This window comes from Narcine bancroftii, chromosome 2 (genome assembly GCF_036971445.1).
Source record: "Narcine bancroftii isolate sNarBan1 chromosome 2, sNarBan1.hap1, whole genome shotgun sequence".
Classification (NCBI taxonomy): Eukaryota; Metazoa; Chordata; class Chondrichthyes; order Torpediniformes; family Narcinidae; genus Narcine; species Narcine bancroftii.
This window is the reverse complement of record NC_091470.1, coordinates 45,285,768-45,301,239: the sequence shown is the minus strand read 5'-3', so window position 1 is coordinate 45,301,239 and position 15,472 is coordinate 45,285,768. Positions and strand designations below refer to the sequence as shown.

Genomic DNA, 15,472 nt, shown 5'->3' with positions numbered 1-15,472 from the left:
TTGTACAAGAACAACCCAATGAAAAAGTGTTCTACAGTCCTCGGCACAAAACACGCAGACACACAACCAAATAAAACGCTCATACAGAGAACCAATACACATGCAGGACATATATTTAATCGATACAAATAAATAATGTTTGTGAATACAAAAGTCTTGGATGATTAGTATGAGCAGTTTGTTTGGTCATTCAGCATTCTCACTGCCCATGGGAAGAACCTGTTCCTTAGCCTGTGGTACTTGCTCTGATACTCCTGTATCTCTTGAATGCATTAAGTAAAACAAACTGAAGAAAAAGAGGTAACATAGTGCTAGAGACACAAATAATGAACATGTATATTGCACTGAAATCCAAAAATATAATTAACAAGATCTCGACATTTCAGTGCATGGGAAACAAGAACAAGTCATCGCAAGAAAACAAGCAGGCTCCTCATTTTTTTTTTTAAATAGATTTAGTCCACTAGTAAGAAAATACTCAAAAATAACTATATGGCAATCATATCCCTACTGAATTTATGAAAAACAGAAAAGATTACTCAAGTGGAGTGAGAGTGGAAACTAGTTCTGCTATTCATATGCTTGGATGTATGTTAGATTTTTGAATTATTGCCAGGCATTCCAGGTTTTGAGCTGGTTCCTTATTATAGATATTTTCCACATCAGAAAACATACATGGTAACTACAGCTCCATGGTACTGTAATAAATGGTGATGATGAGGAACAATTATCATGAACACTTGTTGCCTTTCACTCCGCAGCTACAATACAGAATCAAATGGGCATTCCTAAACCAAGAGACAGTTTGTATCAAACAAGTGGAAAATCAAGTAAATACAATCATCTGATAGATCCTTGCATGTCAATTTAAATGAATCTCATTGGCCAATTAGCTGCAGCGAATAAAGAGAAGGGAAATTCAAGCAGAGCAGCCATTGTTGCAGTGACCAGTGTAGCAGTGGTGAGTTAGACTAGGCTTTGGCTTGAGAGGGTTCGGCGGGTAGAGGCTAAGGACTTACAACAGCAAAGGTCAGGTAACATCTTTGCATAGTAAAAAGAAAAGTGGAGGTAGTGGAGGTGCCAGCTTAGGCAGTGGAATGCTCCAATTGCAGGGTGTGGGAAATCTGAGAGAGCACAATTATCCCTGAATGCTTCACCTGCATCCAGCTGCAGCTCCTTACAGACCATGTTCAGAAACTTCAGATCATTCGGGAGCCAGAGGAGGTGATAGACAGAAGCTATTTGAAGAGTCACGCCAAAAAGGCAAGGGGAAGGAAACTGAAGGATATCAGGGTGCTCTTTATTGACGACACTTCAGTATTTAACACCATCATCCCCTCAAAATTGATCAGCAAACTCCAAGCCCTGGGACTCAACACCCATTGTGTAATTGGATCCTAGATTTCCTCACCTCTAGTCCACAATCAGTGAAGATTTGCAAGAACATTTCCTCCACAATCTCCATCAGTACTGGAGCACCAAAGGGCTGCGTTCTTAGCTCCCTGCTCTACCCACTATACATCTATGATTGTGTGGCTCAGTATGACAACTCATCTACAAATTTGCTGACATTACCAAGGCAGTGGGTTGTATAAAAAGGGGTGATGAGTCAGCATACAGGAGGGAATCTGATAACTTGGCTGAATGGTGCACCAACAACAACCTTGCACTCAATGTCACCAAAGCCAAGGAGCTGATTGTTGACTTCAGGAAGGGAAAACCAGAGGTATACAATCCAGTGATCATTGGGGGATCAGAGTCCAGTGTCCACTGGGGGAAATCAGAGGTGCAAAAGGTGAGCAAATTCAGGAAGGGAAAACCATGTGGACAACCCAGTTATCATTGGGGGAAAATAAGAGGTAGAGAGGGTGAGCAAATTTAAGTTCTTGGGGAGTCACCATCTCCTGGAGAAAAAAAAAACTAAGGACATCGTGAAGAATGCACATCAATGTCTCCACTTCCTCAGGAGATTGCGGAGGTTTGGCAGGTCATCAGAAATCCTGATAAATTTCGACAGATATGTGGTAGAAAATGTGCTGACCAGCTGCATCAAAGTCTGGAACAGGGACACCAATACCCTTGAGTGTAAAGCCCTGAAAAAGTTTGTGGACACAACCTAGGACGTCACAGGTAAAACCCTCCACACAATTGAGAACATCTACAGAGAGCGCTGCCATTAGAGAGCAGCAGTAATCATCAAGGATCCATACCACCCAGCATACACTCTGTTCTTACTGCTACTATCAGGAAAGAGGAAAAAGGTATCACAAGATGCACATCACCAGATTCAGGATCTGCTACTACCCCTTCACCAGACTCTACAACAAACTCAATCAGAGACTTTGTTAAGGATTGTTACTTTTGCACTTTATTGATTTTGTTTCTCTCCATCTCTGCATTTCACAGTTTGTTTACATTTCTTTATTTGTTTATGTTGAGTCAGTTTTTTTTTGGACGGCCAATAAGTGGTAATTCTGCCTTGCCTATGGAAAAAAGATTCTCAGGGTTGTATGTAATGTCATGTATGTATTCTGACAAAAAATCTGAATTGGTTAGGAGAGGGAAGGGGAATAGGCAGCCAGTGCAGAGCATCCTTGTGGTCATTCCTTCCAACAATAAATATACTGCTTTGGATATTGTTGGGTGCGAAGTTGATCTACCAGAGGAACATCATGGTGGTCAGGTCTCTGGAATAGAGTCTGACCCTTCATCCAAGAAGGGTAGTTGGGGGGGTGGGGAGGGAAAGAGAAGATCTATAATGATTGGGGATTCTATAGTTAGGCGAATAGATTGGGGGTTCTGTGAACAAGTTCGAGACTCCCGGATGGTGTCGACTCCCAGATGGTGTCACCTCCCACGTGCCAGGGAAGGGACATCTCCAAATGAGTTTACTGCTTCGTGAAGCAGGAGGGTGAGCAGCCAGATGTCGTGGTCTACATTGGTACCAATGACAGATAGTACCTCAAGGATGGTAATCTCAGGATTTCAGTTTGTGCCAGTGAGGATAGGAATAAGAAATTGTGTCAGATGAATGTGTGGCTGAAGAGTTGGTGTAGGGCTTCAGATTTGTGGATCATTGAGATCACTTCTGGGGAAGATATGACCAGTACAAAAACAGCAGGCTACACCTGAACTGGAGAGGGACCAATATCCTAGTGGACAGGATTGCTAAAACTGTTGAGAAGAGTTTAAACTCGTTTGGCAGGGGGATGGGAGCCAGAATACGAAGGCATAGAATGGAGCAAAAGGTGGAAAGGATCATGTAATGGGTTGGGGGTTTGTGAGGAAGAACAGGCAGGGGAGGAAGCATAAATGTTGGAGGGTTTGAAACATGTCTATTTCAATGTATTCGGAATATAGGTGAGGAACCTGGAGCATGAATTGTAACCAAATTCCCTGGAATTGCAATATTGTGGCCACTATATAGACATGGCTGTCAGAAGGACAGGATTGCCTGATGCAGATATTGGGGTTTAGAGTTTTAAAAATGATAGAATGGGAGCTAAGGGGTGGGGAGGTCATAGCTGCAGAAAAGGAGGACACTGTGGAAGGATGGTCAACTGAGTGGTGTAGATGTGGGTGGAAGTCAGAAATAGAAATGGAGCACTTGGATAGATTGGGGCAGAATATATCAGGCACGTCCAAGGAGGATTCATGACACAGCATATGGACCGCCTGAGCTATAGGCTGAGCACTCATCCTTAAGGTGCACCTGTGTTGAAAGTCAGTGAGGAGGAGACGCTGTTTCCAATTTATACTGACTGTGGTCTTCTGATAAGAAAGTCAAACCCAAAGTTTTGGAACTTATTGACCAACTCTTTTTTTTTTAAACTTTTATTTATTCGTTCAAAATACAGATAGTAAATAACATATACAACAATAAACCAAAAACATGAAGGTTATATTTTATAGAAAAAAAAAAGAAAAAACGAAAAGAGACACCCCCCCCCTTCAGCCAGCTCTCCTAAGGAGTCATAAAGAAAGAAAAAAAAATAGTAAGGAAAAATTAAACAGACATATTGAAATCTAATCAACATAAATAAAAATGTAAATATTCTGAATATAACAACCACTTACTAATAAAAAAGCTATAGTTATCACATGAAACATAAGTAATTTTTTCCATTATTAAACAGTATGTCCTCTCATTATGCCATCTATTAATATCAATCATATTTGTATCTTCCCACATACTAACAATACATTTTTTCTCTACAAATAATGCTAAATATAAAAAAGCAAATTGAAATTTATCTAATCCCAAACCTTTCAGAGATTGCAAACTGCCCAATAAAGATACTATCAGATCTAAAGGTATTTTAATCTCATACAGATTTGGATTTATCCCAACCCTTTTTATCCATACCCTCCTATAACATTTAATAACATAAATGAAATATAACCCTTCTCTGGTACCTTCATAAGAAAAGTCTCAAGTTTGGTCATTTCAGGCAAAATCATATCGCTACCAAGCACACATTTTACCAAAGATCAAATTTAAAAATAAAGAAACAAAGAATTCTTATCAATACCATAGCTGTCCCTCATCGTTACGCTTAATTGAACTGTATCAACCTCGAACATTAAAAGTAGCAAACCTCAACTTTAACATATCTACTAATATTACTAAAGACCAATAATATCTTTATATAAAAACTCAAATCATCGTATATAGGCCCTCCAATAGGAAAGAAAAAAAATCATAAAATAAAAGCAAGATAAAATGAAAAAAAAAAATTAACAAATCCCCCCCCCCCCAAAAAAAAACTACCAAAAGGTAGTTTATCCCTAAACAAAATTTGGGTGTGGATCACCCACCAGTGGTTGATGACTAATAGAATCTACAACAAATCTCTTCCTCCCCAGCCGAACAACCAAAAGAAAATCTCAAAATATCATAATAACTTAAAAAGTAAAATATGAATAAGAAGATTCTGCTATTCATCCAAGAGGTTCCAAACTTGGAGATCCCATTTCAAAAGAAGTTGGACTCTTTCCATTCCTGTTTTTCCCATTTCTACCATTTCCAGAACAACCAGATTTTTCTTCAGGAGACAATGGTGGACTACGTCTTTGTCCTCTTATATCTTTTTAGGCTAGGCTTCGCAGATGAAGATTTATGGAGGGGTATGTCCACGTCTGCTGCAGGCTCGTTGATGACTGACAAGTCCAATGCGGGACAGGCAGGCACGGTTGCAGCAGTTGCAAGGGAAAATTGGTTGGTTGGGGTTGGGTTTTTCCTCTTTTGTCTTTTGTCAGTGAGGTGGGCTCTGCGGTCTTCTTCAAAGGAGGTTGCTGCCCGCCGAACTGAGGCGCCAAGATGCACGGTTGGAGGTGAGATCAGCCCACTGGCAGGGGTCAATGGGGCAGGCACCAAGAGATTTCTTTAAGCAGTCCTTGTACCTCTTCTTTGGTGCACCTCTGTCTCGGTGGCCAGTGGAGAGCTCGCCATAGAACACGATCTTGGGAAGGTGATGGTCCTCCATTCTGGAGACGTGGCCCACCCAGTGCAGTTGGGTCTTCAGCAGCATGGATTCGATGCTTGCGGACTCTGCCAGCTCGAGTACTTCGATATTGGTGATGAAGTCATCCCAATGAATGTTGAAGATGGAGTGGAGACAGCACTGATGGAAGCGTTCTAGGAGCCGTAGGTGATGCTGGTAGATGACCCAGGATTCGGAGCCGAACAGGAGCGTGGGTATGACAACGGCTCTGTACACGCTGACCTTTGTGTGTTTCTTCAGGTGGTTGTTTTTCCAGACTCTTTTGAGTAGTCTTCCAAAGGCGTTATTTGCCTTGGCGAGTCTGTTGTCTATCTCTTTGTTGATCCTTGCATCAGATGAAATGGTGCAGCCGAGGTAGGTAAACTGGTTGACCGTTTTGAATTCTGTGTGCCCGATGGAGATGTGAGAGGGCTGGTGGTCATGGTGGGGAGCTGGCTGATGGAGGACCTCCGTTTTCTTCAGGCTGACTTCCAGGCCAAACATTTTGGCAGTTTCCGCAAAACAGGACTGCATGCGCTGCAGAGCTGGCTCTGAATGGGCAACTAAAGCAATATCGTCTCCAAAGAGTAGTTCACAGACAAGTTGTTCTTGTGTCTTGGTATGAGCTTGCAGGCGCCTCAGATTGAAGAGACTGCCATCCGTGCGGTACCAGATGTAAACACCATCTTCATTGTTGAGGTCTTTCATGGTTTGTTTCAGCATCATGCTGAAGAAGATAGTAAAGAGGGTTGGTGCGAAGACGCAGCCTTGCTTCACGCCGTTGTCAATGGAGAAGGGCTCGGAGAGCTCATTGCTGTATCTGACCCGACCTTGTTGGTTTTCTTGCAGTTGGATAACCATGTTGAGGAACTTGGGGGGGCATCCGAGGCGCTCTAGTATTTGCCAAAGCCCTTTCCTGCTCATGGTGTCAAAGACTTTGGTGAGATCAGCAAAGGTGATGTGGAGTCCTTTGTTTTGTTCTCTGCACTTTTCTTGGAGCTGTCTGAGGGCAAAGACCATGTCAGTAGTTCCTCTGTTTGCACGAAAGCCACACTGTGATTCTGGGAGGACATTTTCGGCGACACTAGGTATTAGTCTATTAAGGAGAATCCTAGCGAAGATTTTGCCTGCAATGGAGAGCAGCGTGATTCTCCTGTAGTTTGAGCAGTCTGATTTCTCGCCTTTGTTTTTGTACAGGGTGATGATGATGGCATCACAAAGATCCTGAGACAGCTTTCCTTGGTCCCAGCAGAGGATGAAAAACTCATGCAGTTTGGTATGCAGAGCTTTGCCGCCAGCCTTCCAGACCTCTGGGGGGATTCCATCCATACCTGCTGCTTTGCCACTTTTCAGTTGTTCAATTGCCTTATATGTCTCTTCCCGGGTAAGGACCTCATCCAGCTCTAGCCTTCCAATCCCTTTTCAGTGCCAACCGCTCAGTCTTATATCTATAAATCAGCAAAAATCATTGCTTCTTGATCATCCTCAAAAAACCAAGATTGAAACACCTTCAACACTGCCGGATAGCGAAATGTAGACTTATAATCTTTACGCCACAAAACTACTTTAACTGGATTAAATCGACGTCAACGTTGAATAACCTCTTGACTCAAATCAGGACAGAAAAAAACTCTGCTATTCTGAATCAATAATGGAGTTTGTCGTTTTCTCGCATTTTGCACCGCCAGTCGAAGTATTACTTCTCTATCCAAATAATTCAAACATTGAATTATTACAGGTCTCGGTGGCTGACCAGGTAAAGATGATCTCCTTAAAGTTCTATGAGCCCTTTCCAATACCAAGCCTTCAGAAAAAAATTCTTGCCCTAGTACTTGGGGATCCAATCTGTAAAAAAACGAAGAGGATCTTTTCCTTCCATACCTTCTGGCAAACTAACAATTTTCACATTATTCCTTCCACTTTGATTCTCCAAATAGTCTATTTTCCTCTCTAACTCCTTCTCACATTCTCGCAATTCTATAACGCTTTTCAACCTTCAACACTTTTTCTGTATTAGAAGCCACTTGTTGTTGACATTCCAAAAAAAGCAGACTAAATTTTTAAAAAATCTTCACAAGATGCTTCTACACGTACTTTAACTGTATTCAATTCTGAAGTTATCCTTTGAGCCAACTCATTCATTATAGGCTGAATGACAGCATTTAACTGGTTACATTGTAATTCAGAAAAGCTCAGCCCTGCTTTCTCCAACGTAGTGGCAGAACCAGGTAACTGCAGCTCCTGCTGCAACTCATCAACAGGCATTTTAATGGTTTTACTGCGGGTCTGGACTCCCAGCAACGGCACCCCGACTTCCTCAAGGGGTTGACGCTGGTCTCCCCCCACAACTCAGTGTTTTCAAAAACTCACAGAGGAGATCGAGATTTTCAGGTTGGAGTGCTTCCTGATGCGTTTCAGGCAATGGAGTCGTCTTCCTGCGTGCTCCCTCCGTTAAAGTCGGCAGGCTGCCAGAATCGAGATCCACTTCTTGGGAACACGTACCTTCCTCCTGAGAATGGGTAATTCCAGCGCTGTCCTTCACTTGGTGAGTAGTAGGCATTTTTTTTTCCAGCTCCCTCAGGCAGTCTTTGTAGTTTAGGCACTGAAGAAATTAAACCTGAGGCTGTAGCAAGTTGTTTAGGCCCCAAATCTTCAGTACTTTGAAAATGCAACTTCTTCTGCACTTGAGGCTTAATCTTTTTACCATTAATGGCCATAATAGTTCCTTAATACTTTAAACTAAAATTTAAGAAGTTTAAGCTTGAAAACAAAGGGTTAAAAGACAGGTACTTAAAAGTCCAGCCAGAGAGTTCGAGATTACACGTCTAGACTCTACGCCATCTTGCCACGCCCCCCTTTATTGACCGGCTCTGAGGAAATTATGGTGTTGCAGGCTGAGCAGTAGTTGATGAAGAGTAGCCTGACATAAATGTTGCTGTTGTCTAGGTGATCTAGAGCTGAGTGGAGAGCCAATGATATTGTATCTTACTGTGGAGCAATTGTGATGGAGTGGATTCACATCTTTTCGTAAATAGTTCATTTTACAAACCTCTCAAAGCATTTCATCACAGTAGATGAGAGTGCTACTAGGTGATAGTTATTGAGACAGCTCACTCTTCTTGGGCACCAGGATGATTGATGGGAACCTCTGACTGCTGAAATGAGATTGACAAACATTTAGAGAAGTGCAGTCTTCTCAGGGATAGTCAACATGGCTTTGTGTGGGGAGAGGTCATGCTTCAATGAGCCTAATTATGTATTTTGAGGAGATAACAAAATAAATTGCGGAAGGTAGTGTGGTAAATGTGGTGTATATGGATTTTAGTAAGGCATCTCCATGGGAGATTCGTTTAGAAAGTCACGAGGCATGGGATCAATGGAATCTTGGTTGTGCAGATTCAGAATTGGCAGAAAGCAGAGGTAGTAGTTTCGGAAAGTATTCTGCCAAGAGGTCAGTGACTAGTGGAGTTTGCAGGGATCAGTTCTGGAACCCCTGCAGTTTGTAATTTTTATAAATGACCTGGATGATGAAGTAGAGGGATGGGTCAATAGACTTGCAGGTTATACAAAAGTTGGAGGCAAATTGGGTAGTGCTGAAGGTTGTCATGGGTTAGATGCAGAGTTGGATGTAAAAGTGGCAGAAGGAGTTCAATCTGGATAAGTGTGAGGTGATGCATTGTGGAAGGTCAAACCTGAAGGAAAAGTATTTCAGTGATAGGATACTTAATGTGGAAGAACAGGGAGACCTTGGGATCCAAATCCCAAGAACTCTCAAAGTTGCCAGACAGATTGATAGGATAGTTAAAAAGATATGCTGGGCTTCATTAGTTAGGGATTGAGTTCAGGAGTTGTGAGGTAATGATGAGACCACACTTAGAGTTTTGCATTCAGTTCTGGTCACCTCATAACAGGAAGGATGTGGAAGCTATGAAGAAGGTGCAGAGGAGATTTACTCGGATGCTGCCTGGATTAGAAGATGTGTCTTATGATGCAAAGTCAGCAGAGGTTTTTCTATTTGGAGCGAAGAAGAATGAGACGTGACTTAATAAAGGACTGTAAGATTTTGAGAAACATAAATAAGGTACACAGCCAGCTCCTTTTCCTTGGGCTGGAGTAGCAAACACAAGAGGGGATCTGTACAATGATGGAAGAAAACTTTAGGGGAGACATCAGGGTTAAGTTTATGTATTTAAACACAGATTTGTGGTGCATAGAATGCATTGGTAGGGTTGGTGCACAATTTTTCATTCAGAAAGATTCTCATCAAATCTTATCTAAATTATACATTTTTAAAAAATTTAGACATACATACAGGCCATTTCGATCCATAAGTCTGTGCCACCTAATTTACACCCAATTAACTGACACCATCAGTACGTTTTGACTGGTGGAAGGAAACCAGAGCTCCCAGGGAAAACCCACGCAGACATGGGAAGAATGTAAAAACTCCTTACAGACAGCATGGAATTTGAACCCAGGTCCAGCCTCAATTGCTGGTGCTATGCCATCCATGCTGCCAAAACATACCAGATACAAATTCAAAATCTGCCTTACTCGCCTGTCACCTCCAAATTCTTTCTTGAGAAAGATGAAATTACTTCTGAAATAGACATTACTAATGCTGCTTTTAGATTTGTCTCTGGTCATTCAATATTCATGAAGCCATGATAATAAATGAAAACATTTAACCACTTCATGCACAGATGAATTTTTAAAAAGACAAATTATTAAAAGTATTTGAAAAGGAGTACAGCCAAGATAAATTAGAGAAGAGAATGAATTTGGATAATCACCCCTGATCACACTAAATGGCAAAGTAGGGTTAAGGATTGAATGGCCTACTTCTTGCCTACTTAATTTGTGGCCAGGTTTCTAACAGTCCAAGGACAGAAAACTAAGTGGGATTCACCTAATCTATTTTGGCAAGCATAGGCATAATGGGCTGAATGACCTCTGGCTATACTACAATGTCCAATCTAAGTTCATGTCCCTTCAAAAGTTTGAAATTCAACTTTACAACAGTTATGATATGAATGTACAATTAGGACCAGAAATGGACCACCTGGCCCTGGAACCTGTTCTGCCATTTACTGAGATTGTGGCAGGTCCATTTTGAAACTCCACATTGTTTTACACTCACAATAATCCTTCATTCCATTGGCCATCAAGTCTATTGATCTCTGCCACTCAAATATTTTTAAAAATGCATCCACTGCTCTGAGAAACAGTGCTCCGAAGACTCAAGATGCTGAGAAAAAAAAATTGCACCATATTTGGTCCTTCACTTTGCAACTCCTCATTTTCAAATTATCCAAAATGTAGTAATAGCAAAACAGAAAATTCACAGTAAGACTAAATAATGAAACCCTACCATATTTTACATCTGTAACCGTGACCGAACTTTCAGCAATACTTGTAGACAAAATAATCTGTTTTGAAAAATAGAACAATGATTCAGTGCAGAATACATACAAATTAAAATTTTATCATCTTTACAACAATCTTATAGCATAATAAATCCACAAAATGATTAGGCAAAGGTACCATATCAAGTCAATTATAGTCACAGAAGCAATGAGCCTACTGTGTTTCTCTGAATGCCACTTCCTACCCAATTAGAACTAGAACAGATAGGCCAATCCTTTTCCCACAGAATCAATGCCTCCTCATTCAGCCAATGAACACCAGCATTAGTTCCCAGAATTATCTAATGATAATTTATTTTAAAAATCCAGCTTGACAATGCAACTTAAATATGGAAAATGTTCATTTCAATGGAAAAAAACAACAAAATAATTTTCAATTACTAATTTTGATCTGAAACTTTGTTTATTTAATCTGCAGAATTTAGATAATTGGACTATGATCCAAGTGCTGTATATTCTGCCTACCTTGCGCAAATCTATTTATTTTCCAAGGGGAATTCAAGATGCCTCATCTTATCTAGTCAATTTTCTCTCACTGAAATGTGCAACTTAGAAATAGTGAAGTAAATTCTCAATTCATTGCGGGATTTTTGACAAAACACACACCCCTCCCTGTCAGAAGTTTCAATAGTAATTCAATCATTTTATTTAAAAACATCTGTTTACATTCAAAAAAATTTATTTGAATATTAAAAATGATCCAGCAGTGAAGTCATTCTTTATGCAGAATATATTGATCTACTGTTCCTGTCAAGACTTTTTTAATATTGCAAATAAAACCCTCCTGGCACAATGCAACTATACTTATGTAATTTTCAAAGGGGAATTGGCATTTAAAAATAAATAACACCCCATTTATATAGTATAAATTGTAAAACTGAGTAAATAATGTCTTAATGTTTGATTACTTGTTCCCAATGATGGGGGAGACGAGGACTAGAGGGCATAGTTTAAGAATATAGGGTAGGCCCTTTAGGACGGAGATGAGAAAGCATTTTTTTACCCAGAGAAGTGTGAATCTGTGGAATGCTCTGCCACAGAGGGTGGTAGAGGCAGATTCGCTGACTATGTTCAAAAGAGAGTTAGATAAGACTCTTGTGGGTAATGGAGTTAAGGGTTATGGGGATAAGGCTGGAAAGGGGTACTGATGGTAATGATCAGCCATGATCTAAAATGGCGGTGCTGGCCCGACAGGCCAAATGGCCTACTCCAGCTCCTATTGTCTATTGTCTACCAGTAATTACAAGGCCAAATATAATTTTACTGGAATTTTCTAATCATGTCTTTAACTGCAAATTACAGAAAGTTCATATCACTCTCACCTTTCTATAGCCAGGTACAGGGGTTAGGAACACATTACTTTGTTCTTCCAAGGTCACACTTGAGTGCAGTGCATACACATGCAACCTATAATTAGAATACTCTAGTTTGAGAGATTTATAGGTAAGATTACATTTTTAAAAGTTATACAACCCTTATTGTTTGCCACTACACTTGCATGGAAAAGTAACATTCCAAATTCTTAGAAATTTTGCAGTGTTACCTGGCCTGTGCAAATTGTTACAAGAGTCTGAATGGCATAATCAGCTTGAAGAAAATACAAGGAAATCACAATGAAGTGCAAGTTTGCCTAGAATTTTAATGCTTAAAGGATTGGGGTAAAAATTCATAATATTTAAACTGTTTAAATATAGTAAAGAATTATGAAAAATAGTAACTGATGCAAATTAATATGAAGCAAACAAAAAGTAAAAATATGCTGAGAGTCTCTTCTAAGGTGAAAATGCAAGATTTACCAATCTACTTCAATACATTGGAATAAATTGGGTCTATTGCATGTTCAATTTCCAACTAAAATACCAAGATAGTCCATATTCAAAAGTTTAGAGTGCCATCGACAGACATACAGCATTTCCTTAAAAAAGGAAAAATAAAATTATTTATATCACATTTTAAAACAACTCAAGTTTAAAAAAACAAGAAATTTCTTAAGAAAATTTACATCCATGAACAAATAGTGGACAATTGAGATCAATTTGACACTTGCTTGAAGACCCACTGAGACCATAATATGCTTTAAATATTCCACGACACCGACTTTCCAAATTTAGTTGATACAAAAACATTACAGGAAATGAGCACAGCAATAAGCCATTGAAACAAGCCGAATAGCAATGCAAAAAAAATGTATTTATTTACGCAATGAAAAGTTTTGTTACATGCCAGAGGCTTTCATAAGGGTCTTTCAGGTGGCCAGAATACCCCAACGTAAAGCCGTATATTTCTACCCACCTGAATGTGCCGAACACACCTCCGAGGTGCTGACACCAACCCTCCTCTGGAAGGGATAATCAGTGGATTGCCAGGCTCTGCCGAGGCACCTGAATGTGCAAGCAGCTGAAACTGTGTGGAAAACACAGAGTGGTTCCACCTGCGTGGGGGATTATAGGTAGGGAAGACGGCCATTACTATGCCACATATTTATGACGGGTGGCGCTGTGGCATCAGTCACCCCCACCTCCATCAGATGCGGAGGTGCTACAAGGCCCCTCTGGATATCAATAGGCCCTTCAGGTGGACCAGGCAATGCTGTAGCAGCCTTTTAGGGCTGCCACCTGAAAGATGAGTCTTCATGTTGGGATCCGCTCCTGCAGCCGCCCTCAAGGCAGAGAATGCACCTAAAGTATCACGATGCTCCAGCACCAAATGGCAAATCAGAAAAGTATGTTGCAAACAGTTTGCTATTACTACATTGTATCGGTTGCCAACAGTGAAGAAATACATCACATTAAGAGTTTCACTAGTCTTGCGTAAATTGTGCCATCAGCATTGACAGCTTCTAAAAACAAACATCTTTGAAGATGTTAAAATTTACAGAAAGCATTTCTGAGCAACCAACAGAAACTAAACATAACTCAGAGAGGAAAATCCCTTTAACATGTAAAAATTGCACACAAAAAAAAGCCATACCTCTTCTGAACCATAGATGTGAGGACCTCATGCATATAATTTATTTCAGCTAAACCTTGAGAAATGTTAAGATGGAAATGAAGGGTAAGATGATGAGTGGCAGTCAGTGTAAGAACTTACTTCAAGACAAATTGTTACCTATCATACTGCTCCAAGTTTCATTTTTCTAAGCCAACAAAAATATTAAGAAAATTGATCATAATATGCAAAGAAATTAAATAAAATTTTCAAAAAAAATGCAAAGAAATCAGATCTTATAAAATGTGAGTGAGAACTGGGTTAAATGTATTTCAATAACAATAATAATTAATGAGATCAAATTTATGATTAACAGCATTAAATCTAGCAAAAATTAGACCAGCAAGTTTTTGGGACAATTGCAGCTTGGATGCTATCAGAATCTGAGTATGGAAACAAAACACCAGTACAATTCAAATTGAAGGTGCAAAACCATATTTAAAATACCTTTAGCTAACAATATTGGAAAAAGGAAAAGCAACATAATGTTTGTCCACATTTTAGCTTAATAAAATACCCTGAAGTGAAGCACCATTGCACTAAATTGATGTGGTTCAGTTCAGTTCTGATGATAAAAATAGCCAAACCACATATCATTCATGTTAGAAAGCAGATTCCAGACTGAATAATTCACAACTTTCATGGTCCGTTTAGTGTTTTTTTTTTAAAAAGAAAACTTATTTTTATTGATTTTAACATATAAATCCTACATACAAAGTCTTGTAATAAAACAAATACATCATATACACATGTATTGAAAATAAGTAAAATTACATTAACCTATCCCTTGATCTAAACAAAGGGCAAGTTCTGTCTAACTTAATGATGTGATCTATGTCAACCATATTAAACCCATATTTAACAAGTTAATCTTAAAAAAAAACCCCAAAAAAACCAAAAAACCCAAAACTAAATCTATCCCCTCTCTAATCAAGGTTACCTTATAGAAAAAGATATAAAGATATGGATCAAATAGCAACCTTCAAACACTAGATAGAGAATCTCCTGTTTTGTGCTCAAGTCCATAAGACACAGAAATAGACTATTCAGCCCATCAAGTCTGTCCTGCCATTCCATTACGAGCTGATCCATCTTCCTCACTCAGCACGACCTTCTTCCCAAAACATTTGATACCCTGGCTAATAAGAACCTATCAATCTCTGCCTTAAAAACACCTAATAACTTGGCCTCCACAACCTCTTAAGGAAACAAGTTTCACAGATTCTCCATCCTCTGGTGAAAGAAATTCTTTCATACCGTTGTCCTAAGTGGATGCTCAATCAATCCTGATGTTGTGCCCTCTTGTCCAAGACACTCCCACCATGAGAAACAAGCTTTCTCTATCTACTCTATCTACCTCTCAACATTCTAAATGTTTCAAACCTGCTAAATTACAATGTATACAAGCCAAAAGCAGTCAAACATTCCTCATATAACTCTAATTCCAGAATTATCCTTTTGAGCCCCCTCTGATCTCTCTCCACTGTCAGCACATCCTTTCTTAAATGATGATCCCAAAACTGCTCACAATATTCCATGTCCTAAAAAACCTCAACATCCCATCCCTTCACATAT

At 39.7% G+C, this 15,472-nt stretch overlaps 1 protein-coding gene across 3 annotated transcripts in view; it reads right to left on the bottom strand.

Annotated features, from left to right (window-relative positions):
• Positions 1 to 15,472, bottom strand: part of tdrd9 (tudor domain containing 9) — a 156,122-nt gene that overhangs the window by 108,058 nt on the left and 32,592 nt on the right. For all 3 annotated transcript variants that reach the window (XM_069916545.1, XM_069916546.1, XM_069916547.1), the window contains exons 10-12: positions 13,880 to 13,934; positions 12,232 to 12,316; positions 10,855 to 10,912 (exon numbers count right to left, since the gene is read on the bottom strand). In XM_069916545.1, coding sequence (XP_069772646.1) covers positions 10,855 to 10,912; positions 12,232 to 12,316; positions 13,880 to 13,934 — 198 coding nt within the window. The remainder of the gene's footprint in view (positions 1 to 10,854; positions 10,913 to 12,231; positions 12,317 to 13,879; positions 13,935 to 15,472) is intronic.